This window comes from Thermobia domestica, chromosome 6 (assembly GCF_964235325.1).
Source record: "Thermobia domestica chromosome 6, izTheDome1.hap1.1, whole genome shotgun sequence".
NCBI classification, from domain to species: domain Eukaryota; kingdom Metazoa; phylum Arthropoda; class Insecta; order Zygentoma; family Lepismatidae; genus Thermobia; species Thermobia domestica.
This window is the reverse complement of record NC_137459.1, coordinates 306,080,715-306,096,595: the sequence shown is the minus strand read 5'-3', so window position 1 is coordinate 306,096,595 and position 15,881 is coordinate 306,080,715. Positions and strand designations below refer to the sequence as shown.

Genomic DNA, 15,881 nt, shown 5'->3' with positions numbered 1-15,881 from the left:
TTGAAATAGACAGGACTTCTTTTCTGAAATAGTAATTCCCCAGTTTCTTATTCGAGATAATACCTCCCCTAATAGAGCTTTATGACTCTCAATATCTTTGCTAAATAAAATTATGTCATCAAAATATATCTCTAAATTCTTACCAATTAACCCTTCAAAGACTTTTGACATCAAATTACTTAAAACAAAAGGTGATAACACTAATCCCATTGGTACTGATTTATATCGATAGATTTTATTTTTTGTCACAAAAGCAGTAATATTTCTACTCTCTTCAGACAGAGGAATTTGATGAAAACAGGATTTACAATCAAGTTTTGAAAAAATATTATTGTCCGAAATACTAGATATTACATTCTCCATGTTAGGAGAAGGATAGCTGTTTACCATAACCTTTTTGTTCACTTCTCCGTATGAAATTACAAGACGCCTGCTTCCGTCTGAATTTGTTACTGGGAAACAGGGCGATGTGTAGGGAGAATAATCTACTTCCTCTATAATATCGTCTTTTAAAAGCTGGGCAATAAAATAATCTAATTCCTTTTGCTTATGCGTTGGAAGTTGATAAGGTTGCAATCGAATGGGAGTTTTATCGGCAAGTTCAATTTTGTAAGTGAAATTTTTTACTCTACCAATTTTGTTTCCAATAACATCAGAATATGAAGTTAACAAGTTATTAACATATTCCTGTAAATTAGAATCACATAGTAATAATTGATCAGGAACCGTATAATTACCTTGAGATTCCTCCGGTTTAGTCTCCGGTGGATGCAATATGGACTGATCAAAAACGAATTCCACTCCAGGATCAAACGTGGTGTTAACTCCGTTGTCTCTGGTTACTGATGTCGATGGAGTCAAACTCTGATTGAAATTACCAAAAGATCTAGGCTGAGGTGTAGCTTTCGGACAACCAAGGTCGCATGGCGGCTGCTTTCCACTCACCCCATTCCTAGAAGTATATGCAGAAGCGAGAGAAGTCTGGGTACACAAAAATTCATCAGCTCGGATTATAGGAACCACTAACTTCCGAGCTTTTATATTATATAAATTACCAGCAATGTCTATTATGGCGTCGTATTTTGTATGAAAGTCATTTCCAAGCAGAAGATCAAACTCATTAGAGTCCACGATGAAGAAACTTTCACTAAATTGGTGTCTTCCAATTTTAAAATATAGTCTTACTCTCATATCCACTGTAACTTGTACATTTCCTAAGCCAATCGTCTGAACGTTCACCTTTTCTGTCTTTATTTTACACCTTTTTCTAAGTTCATCATAAAGATGTCGAGCCAAATAAGAGTTCGTACTCCCAGTATCAATTAAGCACTTAAAACGCATACCCGTAATGTAAACAGGAATCGCTAACAAATTTTCCAATTTACTACCATTTTGTTTTACGTCTAAGTTATTTTGAGTTAAGTGTTGAGATTCTAAATTATGGTTATGAGAAAATTCCGCCTTATCAAAATTTTTATAGTTAGATGGTAAAGAATACATAGCTGGAGAAACTAAATTTTTATGTAAATTTCTTGGTTCACGAGATAGCAACACTACTTGCTGTTTTGTGTTCTTCGCTCCGATAAAGGAAGATGATTTACGGGGTGGTACCAAGTCCCGTACGCTACTACCTCGATTAAGTAATTTATAATAATCCTTCCTATACCTATGCAAAGCATCATAGTGTTCTGCAGCTAAATACAATTGATTTAAATCGATAGGCATACCTCTTTCAGCTAGAAATTGATGGACAGAAGGCGTTACCATATTAGTGATTAAACTACAAATGGTGGCTTCATCAAAGGACATATCAAGTACGTGAATAATCGATAATTTATTATCTACGAACTCATATAATGAATGATCCTCCCGCATGGGAACGTAGAAAAATAATCGCATGAATTGTGTTCTACCAATAGTGGAAATAAATCGCACCACTAAATGTCTACAAACTGTTTGCCAAGGGGAAGCGTCCCCAATAAACGATTGTATCACTTCTTGCATTTCTCCTTTTGTACGAGAAAGACAAGCTACCAACACAAGATCTAAAGGCAAACCCTTACCTCTGACAATACTATCAAGTTTTAATAAAAACTGAAATGTAGACTCAGTATTGGTACCATCTATTATAGGTAGACTATTAATATCATGCAACAAAGATTTATAGATTCCTTCCGAAGCAAATTTCTCAAAATTTAAATTTAATGAAGCTGCCATATTAAATGGCCGATCTCTATATTTATTTTGCAAGCTCTGACTCCCTCCTGCTCTTAAATTAGGCGAGGAATTCGCAAACCTTGTACTGTGTCCCACATTACTTTGTGGATCCACGTTATAATTTTGATCCTGAAATGGTCTACTTTGACCACTTAGTAAAGGTTCGTGAGGATTCACTTGAATATGGGCTGAAGGCCTTAAACGATCAAACATAGGATTACTAAATTCATAAGAATATCCAAGAAATTCATCCCCACTAGAACTTGAAGAATCCGAAAATCGAGACTTTACATGTGTCTCTTTGACTGTGCCATCCTTACAAGCACACCACAAAATATTAAGCTCAAAAAAACCAAAAGGATAATTACTATTAATTTTACAACCTTATCAATAATTATTTTCTTATTACACAATGACCTACTATACCATAAATTTTGTATCCGACCCCGGCAACACTGTATTAAGTATTTTATGTCAACATTCATATACATTTATATTACTCAACAAGAAAGGCATAGTATAATGAAAATATGTTACTTGTTTTAGAGGTTAATTTGACCAAAGAAATACACACAAATTTTAGTTTATAAAGGGGAACACTTTTGGCTGGACCTCCCCGAACCGGACCTCGAAGCCAGCATAAATTTTGCCTTTCCAGGGCAGTGTATAAAATTTATTTTATTTAAAAACTAGCAGCGTTCACCCCGCTTCGCTGCGGTCACCCCGGAACGCAATAAACTTTGTTACTTAGATAATTTTTACTTTTTCGCTTTCAAGTGATATGATAAAAACCATAGAAGATTGCAGTAAATGTTAACATTATATCGCCTGTCATTTATGTTAACCCGCCGAGTGGCACGGTCATGCGGGTTGCATATAAATACGTTTATTTTTACCTATGATGAACTAACAAAGGATTTGTACGTTATGGACACTTGAATGGTCAATTATCTCAAGACACTGGTAATTAAAAATTAAAGTGATATGATAAAAACCATCTAGGGTCCAAATCCTAATAACCCCCCCAAAATGAAAGAAATTGGTTCAGCCGTATTAGCGTGATGAGGGAACAAAGGATTTGTGCGTTCTCTTTTATATATAAGATTATATATGTAACGGATGAACGATACACATATAATCTTTAAATAGCCCCCACTACCCACAGTCCTGCGAGAACGGACGTCACCCCACTTCCCCCTTTAGAATACAAGAATTTTAAAAGGAGAGAGAAAGGAGAATTCCACTCTCCCACGGCTGAGAATAATGACGACGTGAAGAGTGAGGTTCAATACTGGAAAAGGCTTATACTGTACGCAAAATGTCACTATTAAGATAATCAGGAATATTTCTACAACTACTTGTAAATGTAAAAAGTTTTCTAACAAAATGGAAAATTTTATTATAACAAATCCGAAACGTGTTATATAAATAGTAATATAGAAAACATTCAACAATTTTAACAAGTAAGAATATCATTAATCGAAATCTCCGTTAGCAAGCAACATTAATTTTCCAAAAGTTTTTTTTTTTCAAGTGACAAAAGTTTCTGAAGTAAATACTATAACCAATCGTAAATCCGAATATAGAATTTAGAAACCTATACAATAATATCATCAAAATGTATGGAACTCGAAGTTACTGCAAAGTGGCTTTCTTTGGAATGAAAATGTGGGAGGAAAGATTCCTAATATATGGGTCAAAATACATGAGTTACGAGCAACAGCTCATCTGCAACTCTATAGATTCCTTTTTTTCTTTCCTTTTCAAAAGCGGACCTAAGACATAAATCATTCATTTGATGTCTCCACTAGCCTTAATATTTTCCGTAATTTCAATATATTAAACTTCCTGACTAGCGACTTTACTTTAGTTTTATCAAGGAAAACAAGAATCAACATGTTTTAACTCAAGGCATAACTCTGCCTACACAAAACCAGTAACATGAACTATTCAGTTAACTATTTTTACTTTCTTACTTTTCCTTTGGCAATATTTTTAGAAATAAGTGCTTCCAAATATATTGAGTAATAATAATGTCTTCTAAATAATAACCATAGTCAGGAACTTTTATAGATCTTAAAAGAAGTTAACTAAACTATACGATTATACGGAAAAATATTAATTTTAATGACCCATTCTCTATTTCGAAGGACCTAACACCCTTACCTCATTTTATACACTGCGAAGCGCTTCAGTCTTAAAGCCAGAACCTCGGCTGCAACGTGACGTCATCCCGATCGACGACTCGCGCAATCCAACCGAAGGTTATGCAGTGCTTCCAACTCCAAGAGAAATAACCGACTTAAGAGTAAACTGGAGTTTCATCTCACAAAATTTTCCTTTTACAAAATTTCATTTTATTATGAAACTTGGGTGGGTTACAATACGTAATAGAACCTATATTAACAACATCATTCGTCAAAGTAAATAATACCGTAAACATAAAACAATTTCAACAGACTATTACATCAGGCCAAAATAGGCTTAAACTCCAGAGAATACAAAATAGATTTCATACTGTAACAAAAGATTGAACATGAAACACGCTTACTATATTTTCAACTTGTCAGATTATCCGAGCGGACTAAGGCATTCGGCTAGAGATTCTGAGGTACCATTCAAGAGTAGTTCGAATCCCACCACAGTACAATTTGGTTTTACCTCTTCTTGACGTTTCTGTTTGTGATCCTGCTTGATTCTATTAAATATAATTCCGTAATACGCTGAAATATACGTAATATTTGAAGTTCTTAACCTCCAATTTTTACATTTTTCAAGCTCAATTGAGAAGAAAGAGGGAAAATGAAAGTACAAAGATTTACAATAAATACTTAGCATTTACTGTCATTGTAATTGTAATTAATTTATTTATGAAAATGTATAATGAACTAAAAATATATTTAGTAGGTCACTGTCTCCATTTTTCGATTCTAACTTGAAAGTTACAGTTTAGGCGGTGATATGTCGAAGACCCAGGGGGTTAGGGGGTTGTAACCCCTCCCATTGATACTTTTATATTCTATTGAAATAAAAAGTGTTTCAGTTTATAATCTTGGAAAAGCAACAATCACTGTGTGTGGAGAACGGTTTATTTGTACTACGATTTGTCACTTCCAAATGTGTAGAAGATGTGACTGGATATTGTGTATAACCATTCAAGAAATATAAGACAACGAAGGGACTTCGTAAACCCTTCACGCCACCTAAGGAGGACGAAAAGCGTCCCGCCGTCCCTCGGTTGGGAACTACTGCTTGCGAAAGAAACATTCTAACAGTGTGTTACCGTTTCCTTCCTCACCTTCCAATTGAACTGTCTGTGTACTGCGTATGCGCCAGTCAATTTCCATAAAAGATCATAAATAACCCTGATATTTTCTATAATATTTACGAAAGAACGTGTAATAGAATCTATATCAACAACATACATCATTCATCAAAGTAACGAAAACGTTCATGAAACAAATTAATAGATATATTATATCAAAGTAAATTAGGTTTAAATTTTAGGCAATAGAAAATGTTATTCTGTAATAAGAACTACTACTCGAAGCCTTTGCTGCAATCACTAGTTGTTACCATAGCCTAGTGGTCTAAGGCGTTCGGCTTGTAAAGCACCATTCGAACTTACTTCGAGTCTCCGCCGGGTTTAACGTCTTTTTCTCTCTTTTTTTCACCTGTTCTCGATGTTTCTGTCTGTGTTCTTGTCGGATTCGATTAAATAGAATTTTGAATAGAGACCAATATATATGATAAATAATCATTTATTTACGAGTCTGCACTCGTACAATATATATTTTCGAGATTTTGATTTTGGAAATGAAGTGTATATACTATTGAATAGTAAAAATAGTAAGATAAAAAATATTCATATAAATATGGATTAATTAGTTAGTCTTAAACATGGCTTTCCAATCAGGATTATATAGAGAGGACTTACTTCTAAGTGCAATCCGAAAACAAATGTTTGAGTTTTAATCTGACCCAAAGTTGGTAACTTACAGGATAATTTATACATGATTGGTATTGTAATTTTTATACTTTTATTATGATTTTGCCAATTCTAAATGTAGAACGAGAAACAAGTGTAATATTATATTTGTTACGAAAAGCTTTTAAGCAATGATGCTTTCAGGACATGATCTGAGGGAGAATTTGAGACCCCTCTCGAGCTAAGAAATTTCCGCCTTCAGGACCATATATCCGATCGTGCTCAATGTGGACTACCAATGTTTGCCCTCCTCCCGCATATTGAAATTCCCCCCGAGGATAATTTTCTGAAGTCACCACTGTTTATAAATAGTTTTTCGTTACAAATCAGAGGATAATAGAATAGTGAGTATACTTCATTTTTTTAGCTATGGATTTAAGATTCGCAATTCATATAATGTTCCGTTCTAATCAAATTTGAAACAAAAGAAGTTTTCAATGAGTTACTCAAAGAAATATTTTCAGCCTCCGGATAAAAATAGGAAGACACTTAAAAAAAGAAACAACTTGCTACCGGGTTTGTACTCACACACATGTGATTGATAGTGTATCGTTCCAAACCAGTCGACCGTTTTGTATGCCTTTGCACATCTTCTTTTGCCTTTTGTTATAGCAGCTTACTGTTCCATACTCGCTTTTGTTTATTCCGATACGACTATGAGTTCTCAGTAAATATTTGGACGTTACAGCTCTTGCAATGTATAAAAGTGTTTTTAGAATAAATCAGAATCGATATTATGTCCTAATAACATACGTAAAACAGGTTGAATTCGTGAAATGATTGAGGTTGGACTGAGCGTAAATGTTTTCATAGTTAGGAGCCCGGATATGCAAACCCGCTTAACGTGGGGATTTAATTTTGTGAAATTTGGTACATACAACTTGTAAGATGTTAATACAACTTAATTTTGAACATACTAAAAAATGGTGACGCCATTTCCGGTGTTCTAATAGCTAACACGCGCGCCTTTCGTGCACGTAGTTGCACGTTCGATTCCCAGTGGGAGTCTCTTACAAAATTTGGACGATTACTTTGTTTGAGTTTCATCATAATCTTTGAGTGTACGTCTCATATAGTCTCGATGCAGAAATGGAATCCTAAACTGAAATAATTAACTAACTCGAAACCGATGAGAGTTCAAAACTCAAGGTTTCGGCAGAAAACTAGCACAAACCTTTGGAATAGAAAAAGTATCAAGTATCCAGTTGGAGGGGGAGGGAAAGGATGGGAACACGGACATAAGACCATAAAACACATTGTTGAAATGGCAGTCAGTGATGATTACAGAGGTGGCTCTTGGGCCTAGTGCTTCGAAATTCCCTCTAGGGCATTTCCCGAGCGTGCTCAATCTGAGTTACCAGAATTTTCACATTACTATATTCACCCATCGTTTATTCAATCCCCCCGCACTGGAAAATCTGAAATGAACATTGTCTCCTATCGTGCTCAATATGAATTACATGTGTTTTTGCAGTACTACTTTTCAGCTATAGTGTAAATAAATTCTTCCACGAGAAAATCTGTAATAAATATTCAGGCACGTAGCCAGGAGGGTCTGGGGGTTCCGGACCCCCCTTGGAGACCAGAAATGAAAAAAATAAAGAAGGAAAAAACAAAATGAAATGACAAAAAGAAGGATTAGCGTTAAAAATTAAAAAGGAAACTACAGGAAACTTTTGCTTACTCTTTCTTATGAAGAGATTTGTATTACTTGCAATACGGTGGCGAGGTAGGCGAGGTATTCTGGAAGAGTCAGATAATTTGAAAAATCAAGAAAAGTTATGGAATTTTCAGAATTCCTGCTACTAGTCAGGGAGATTTCAAGCTTTCGAAAACGTAAGTGCCGTTGTGTAACAGCGTGGACATTTTTAATCATAACTTTTCGTCATCGCATCCTTGCAGTATCAAATATGTCATTTCAAGGACAATTTTCTGTTGCTCCTTTAACCTGTCATTTGGAACCGACAGTAGTTGAGGAATAATAAAAACAAAAAGTTCTGTTGAAAGAAAGTTCTGTTAGCATTTGATTCAACAGAGAAATCAACGCATATATTGTAAACTAGTTGAATATACACATGCTTCGCACAGGAGCTGTATTTGGATGTCAACGCTTGTGGGAGTATCACCATTTATCTCAGCGACCGCGAAAACTATGGATTTGATACTAATATCGGTCATTTTGGGTATTTTTTACATGCCTCGGTATTCAGCCCCCGCTGACTCTAGGCCCGCATACTTGCAAATCATCACTAATGGAAGTGTCACCATTGATTTCAGCGACCGCGAAAACTATGGATTTGACACTAATATCGGTCATTTTGGATTACTTTTATATGTCTTGGTATCTCTCCCCCCTCCGGTGACCCCCGGCCCGGAGCCGAATAGCGTGAATTTGGAAGTTAATGCGACTGGAGTTTCACCATTGATTTCAGCGACCGCGAAAATAAGAATTTGACATTAATAGCTCAAGTGGTAGAGCGTTGGCTTCGCATTCGGGAGGTCGTGGCTTCGAATCCCGCTGCCTACCATCCTGACTGAAGTTTTCCAGGGTTTCCCTCAGTCCTACCAGGCAAATGCAGGGATGGCACCTACTAAACTGGCCCTGGGCGATACCTTCCCAAATCCTTTCCATTGTTAATGTTGTTGGATATTCAATGCAAGATGGCCTCTGAGCTGTATCTGCTGATTGTTAAATAAATAAGTAGTAAAATATCGGTCATTTTCTACTACTTTTACATGTCCCGGTAAACGCCCCCCTGAGACCCCCTGGTTCGAATTTCGACAAAAACGTTTACTCTGGTCTGGAGCCTTGAGCAAGGTATTCGTGACTAAAATTTGGTAACGCTCGGTCAATTTGTCTGGTTCCCAAGCCGTTTCCGGCGAAAGACCCCTGAGACCCCACTGCTTCGAAATTTTGAAAAAAAATCACTGCATCTTGATGTGGGGCCTGGGCCAAGGTACCACTGACCAAAATTTGGTAACTCTCGGTCCACTCGTCTGGTCCCCAGGCCGCACACAGACAGACAGAGACAAACACACAAACAAACTCTTTATTTTATTTATATTAGAAGATAGTTTACAAGACAGTATTCAGTGTGTACTTTTTATAATAATTGAGGTCATAACGAAAGGAAAATTGTTATATTTGAATAAACAGGAGAAGAACGTAAATATTGCAAAATCTTTTTCAATACTTTTTTTTATTTTGCTCGAAATTTCTTCATGGTTTGTTATTAAAATACTTGCCAACATATCGTCATTTTATTGTCCTAACAAACCAATATATGTTGATAGTAAAATAGTTTAGATTGATCGAGGTACTGGGTCTTCAGAATTTCATGTCACTCCCCCTCACCGTTACGAAATGTTGGCTAAACGAACCAATATATGTTCCAGTAATATAGTTTAGAGTGATCGAGCCCCTTTCATGATGACCACCGTATTTCATGTCACGGACGCCCCCCCTCCTTCACGAAATCCTGGCTACGTGCCTGCAACACTGTCAGTAGCTACGTCCTCGACTAATATACATTTACATGTACAGCTTTATGTTCGTATTTTTTCAACAGTGAACGAATTTAAAACCGTATTATAATTCAAAGTACTTATCATATTTTTTATCGCAAAACAAGAATATGTAGATAACTTCTTAAATACTTCGCTTCGCAGGAACTCGTTCAGCGCGTGCAACAAGCAAAAACAACATGCTTGGCGTCTCACAAATGACAAAGGACAAACAAGAAAAGCAAAAGCAGCACAGCAGTGCCTTATCGCAGTCAGGGCTGACAACATAGTTTCGGTCGTCACTTACGCCAATAGAACTATTAGCGGTGTACAAGAGTTATACAGTTACAATATTCGTTGTGCCACAGTAGCGCTGAAGGCGGAATGTGCACGAACTACAAATGAATATGTTTCTTACAAGTATCAATCACTGTTGCACCCTCTTTACATTCTACACATCCATTTTTCTCCCACTTTTTGACCTTGACAAGCAGAAGTACCAGGCTTTCCGAGTTCACAACCATAACCTGTTTGTGTACAGAGTACGTTTTCAGTTCTTCGAATGACTCTGCGCGCGAAGAACAGGGGTGATGATCGGGCTACCGAATACGGTAGCGAGAAACACCCGGTTGCAACTTTAAATGTAAAATACAAATATAGAGCCTTGACAATGCCGTGAGTAGTCCTCAAAGTTTGCACACCTGTATATGAAATAGTAGAAGTGACTGACTTATCATCACCCATCCCAAACTACTATAGGTAGACACGTTAAATTTGGAGAAAATGCTTTTTTTTAGGATGAAAGCGGGACATCAGGAATTTTTTTTGGGAATCAGGAACACTTATCCTAAGGGGGTTAAAACTTTTACAAGCAACTAGTATATGTCCTTAATCCTTGAAGTTAGAGAGATGAAACTCGGCATATAAACCTTTCATTGAATATAAAAGAAAACATGATTCAGCGTATTCGAAATTTTTGCTCATAAGGTGCAAAAGAAGTGTTTCTAAAATACTCAAATTGCCATTTGTTTAATCAGTAGGTGTTGACTGTAACTATTCGCTTAAATTAGAGCCCCCGCCAAGTGAACTTTATGGTGGACAAACACCGTGTGTGGGGGTTTTCTCGGGGTTCTCCCGTTTCCTCCCACTTTCTTCATTCCACCATTTCATTCATTACTCATCATCGCCGTCTCCTTTAGCCTAACCGGCATAACCGTTGGACGTAAAACAAAGATTTCATTTCATTTTCGTTTAAATTAGAAGTCTGAAATTCAGTTCAGAAACATTAAATTGAAAGTAAGACTACGCACGTTTCCGAAAATGTCACACCTAAGTCACTAAAGGATAAATTTCTATAATATTAAAATTTCCCTTTCACGAAGTACTGAATGTGGGAATTTGATTAAGTTGGAGTTGTAAAATTCAGTCAATAAGCTCTTAAACAAAAAGTAAGAAAGTAACACATGTTTCGTTTTGGAAATTTCGCTGATGATAGAAGAACGGGGCAACCTGTATTATTATATGAAAGACTGAAAGTGAATCGCTGGTAGATGCTCAGACCACGCTAATAAATATAGAGGCATGATATTTGAACAAATAACAAATTTCGTCATAGGAGCAATGAACAATAAAATATGTCCTTTTTGAAATATATATACTTAAGGGAAGTAAAAGGAATTCAAATGTTTCACCCAGAATAGAATACCACAAACATAATTAAGTTAGGCATATCAAATCTCCAATAAAGGCAACGGATATTTGTCTCACGAGGAAACGGTCTTAAGTGTAAACAACCGATTTGGCTGGGGTCCAGATATGTGTTACGACAGACCAAAGTAGGAGACACGTATTTTGGCGTTAGGGCCCATACACAGAAATTTCCTAAATATGGGGCCCCAAAGTGGCCCTACATGCTATAACTAGGAAGCGAATGACGTTACTTGTACACAACCGATTTGGCTGGGGTCCGGATATGCATTACGGGATACCAAAGTAGGAGACATATATTTTGGCGTTTGGGCCCATACGCAGAAATTTCCGAAATACGGGGCCCCAAAGTGGCCCTACATGCTATAACTAGGAAGCGAATGACGTTACTTGTACACAACCGATTTGGCTGGGGTCCTGATATGTGTTGCAGGAGACCAAAGTAGGAGACGCGTATTTTGGTGTTTGGGCACATACACAGAAATTTCCGAAATACGGGGCCCCAAAGTGGCCCTACTTGCTATAACTAGGAAGCGAATGACGTTACTTGTTCACAAACTATTTGTCTGAGTACGGATTCGTGTTATGGAAGACCAAAGTAGGAGTCACGTATTTTGGCCTTTGGGCCCATACACAGAAATTTCCGAAATATGGGGCTCAAAAGTGGCTTCCTAGTTATAGCATGTAGGGTCACTGTGGGGCCCCCTATTTCGGAAATTTCTGCATATGGACCCAAACGCCAAAATACGTGTCTCCTACTTTGGTCTTCCGTAACACATATCCGAACCCCAGCCAAATCGGTTGTGTACAAGTAACGTCATTCGCTTCCTAGTTATAGCATGTAGAGCCACTTTGGGGCCCCGTATTTCAGAAATTTCTGCGTACGGGCCGAAACGCTAAAATGCATGTCTCCTACTTTGGTCTTTCGTAACACATATCCGGACCCCAGCCAAATCGGTTGTATACAAGTAACGTCATTCGCTTCCTAGTTATAGTATGTAGGGCCTGTTTGGGGCCCCCTATTTCGGAAATTTCTGTGTATGGGCCCAAGCGCCAAAATGCGTGTGTCCTACTTTGGTCTGCCGTAACATATATCCCGACCCCAGCCAAATCGGTTGTTTACACTTAAGACCGTCTCCTCGTCAGCGTTCCTGAAAATCTATTTGGCGGAGAAAGGGGATTTCCTATATAACCTTTCCACATTGAAACCGATGTTGTCTTTTGTTTGTGATCGCATCACTGTAAAACGGGTGAAAACTTTGAAACTAGTTTTGGGTCATAATTAGCACCTACCTCCAACTAGCTTACAATGATAACTTCGATTTAAGGGTAAGAGGTTCAAAATTAATATACCTACAACAATTTTGTTAAAAGATGAAATCCAAGGTAAAAAGTTGAAACTCGTATGTAAACTTCTCATTATAAATAAGTGGACACATGGCCCAGAATTTTCCAATTCCGACCTCAAGAGAGGTGGAAAGAAATTATTTATTTATTTTCTCGACACATTTGAATTCATGTTCTCTGTTGTTTGTGATAGCATCATGGAAATGACTTATCCATTCGGAATTAATTTTGAAACATATTTAGTACCTACCTGAAGGGTTTCATCATGTCTTATTGATTAAAGGATGTATTCTAAGCAGATATTAGTATTCAAAATTTATGCGAAAAGTAGTGTATATTTGAACTCGTAAGCCTAAAATATATCCGGATTTCTAGTGTCCGGGAAATGACTATCGGACCTAATACTTGCACTACCAGAACGCAGTTTGTATTATTATTATTATTATTATTATTATTATTATTATTATTATTATAGGTGTCTTTGCCGTTGGAGACCCAGGTTAGATTCCCGACAGAAGCTCAAGTCGTTCGGGCTTACCTTAAGCATAGGTTCATTTCTCATATAGCTTCACTGTTGAAAGGGATGCTAAACTGAAAACCAAATATATTATTATTATTATTATTATTATTATTATTATTATTATTATTATTATTATTATTATTATTATTATTATTATTATTATTAAGAAGGGAATAGAAAAAAGTTTTGAGGGTACTAAATTTGGTGAAACAACATTTTATTTCCTTCCAGTTTGTTGGTACACCTATGGACTTTATGTTGTCTTGGCGTATCAAAACCACTTTAAATAGGCTTTCACGATGACCTCGCATTTTTTTCACTTAAACGTCTTAGTAGTTCTCAATAGTATCATCATTTGCCAGAATCTATCTCATAAGAATGCACTCAGTTTTATGAAACATTGGCCATCACCTTACCCCTAACAATCCCACATGAGTATTTTGCAAGTGAAGATGAGGTGTGTTCTCTACTGTTTTCAAATCAGTTTTGTTTCAGTCTCAAAGTAGTGAATGTAAGCCGAATAGGGTGGTCCTTATGCGTGCGTACTCCTAATTTCTACTTCTTCAAATACAATGTTAATGGACATTTTATCTGTAGATGCTGATTGAGTGATTGGTGACTCAACTGAAAAAAAAATGTATCAAAGACATTGTTGTGATACAGCAGGATGGAGCATCAGTGCACTTCGCGATTCCCGTGCGCATTTACCTGGATCGTACATTTCCTGGCCGCTGGATTGGAAGAGGTTGTGTATCTTTACCAGCTCCCTTTGCCTGTCCTGCAAGAAGTCCCGATCTGGTTACACAAGACAATACTCTTTGAGTTTTCATAAAACAACAAGTAACAAACACTCGATATCACACAACGCAGTAATTACGAGCAGGCTTTGGCACACGCCTTCACCCTCTTTACTCCGGACTATATCCGCAAAATATCTGCGAGAACGTGACGCAGAATTCAGCTGTATTACGACATGGGTGGTGATCATACCGATGTTTATGACTTGTTAGGCTCTTAAAACTTCAAGGTAACTGTGTACAGACATTCTACAAGAACTACCACTATAGGGTTGAAACTAAAGGGGGTTACGCCAACTTCCGGACCACCTTGTACAACGAATTATTCTTTTTGTAAAATCTCGTTGTATCCTCTTCATAAAGATAAACGATGTGCTCAAAAGTGGCATTCTTTCACATTCTTGTGTAGAAAAGTTTTTGTGAGGGGAGTTGAGGCCATACTGGGACACCATTTGGTATATCTTAGATCCTGCGCAGAGCGATGTTTCATCTTCGAGGGGAAAAGTACGCCTAGAGAGAACACTGAACTCGCTGGCGACTACGTTCAGCATTCTGATTTGGGAATCTGTCTCTTCAATATTTTCCTCATACTCTGCCTCATATTTGTATCTTCAACACTTCATCAGAGGATGTTGTAACTCCTGATACAAAATGCCTATAGTTTCCATAGCACACCAATGGTTTTGATTCTAGAATACTATGCCATGGATAACATCAATGTTTTCTGGGTCAGTATTATTGAAGGTGCACCGCAGCCAAGTTCATTCACAATTAACGTCTGACTTTTTAGAAATCTGCAACTTAAATTCTCAAAATAGCATTAGAAGTTGCACGGTTCCTCAACGAATGACACATATCATGGAACAGTAATTCTATATTTTGTTCCTCTCCCGTGGTTCTTAATAAATATTATTTGAGCCACAATATATATAAAAGAACATTAAAACGTAAATATTATTTATTTTTACACACGCTTAGTGTTCAGGATACAAACTTATAATTCCTTTAACATCAATAGTTCTGAGAACTTCCTAATCTTCAATCTATCATCCATCTATTTATTTTATTTAATATCGTAACTAAGGAACAATAATACTTATTACAATTTCCTTTTCTTCCTTTACAAAATATGCTCCGTTATTGCACCTCTGATCTTATTCCTAAGACCAGTACAGATAGATAATAGTACACCATAATAATAAAATATACAACATACGACATCATACAACATACCGTTGTAATCATGATGAATTTTTGAGGCGATATCCTTCTAGAAGAGGCACCCAATAAGAGCTCCCCTGTTCCTTGGTCATGCCTATTCACAACTTCATTCTTTCTGTGGGCTTCGGAGCAAAATTAAATTGTTTGGAGAGTGTGCAAATTACAAGTTGGACAAGGGGAAGTCCCCTTTGGTAATACTGGATTACGCTATAACCAAAGAGGATTTCCCCCTTATCCCCCTTGTAATTCGCCCCTTTCTATACATATAGACACAGAGCTCAAGAACATTTTTTACGCAACGACTGTGGTAACCATAATATAACTTGGGATATCAATATATTTACGGAATAGGTTACATGTTTATTTCTAGTTAACATGGAATATTAAAAGGATTTACGACTGATTTGAACATTTTTATTGTTTTATGCATTATAAACATATCTTGAATTAGTATTTTACTTGTAGATAAAATGGCTATCTTATTAGTTAAAGCAAAAAGATATGTTGAATCGAGCAGGGATCGAACCTAGGATCCTCTGCACGTGAGTCGTAGTTGCTCTCCAAAAACATCACTTGAAAA

The 15,881-nt window shown here is 36.8% G+C and overlaps 1 protein-coding gene across 1 annotated transcript in view; it reads right to left on the bottom strand.

Annotated features, from left to right (window-relative positions):
* The window catches only part of LOC145687612 (uncharacterized), a 117,170-nt gene that overhangs the window by 39,645 nt on the left and 61,644 nt on the right, over positions 1 to 15,881 (bottom strand). Inside the window, exon 2 of the mRNA XM_081761081.1 lies at positions 738 to 952. Coding sequence (XP_081617207.1) covers positions 738 to 952 — 215 coding nt within the window. The remainder of the gene's footprint in view (positions 1 to 737; positions 953 to 15,881) is intronic.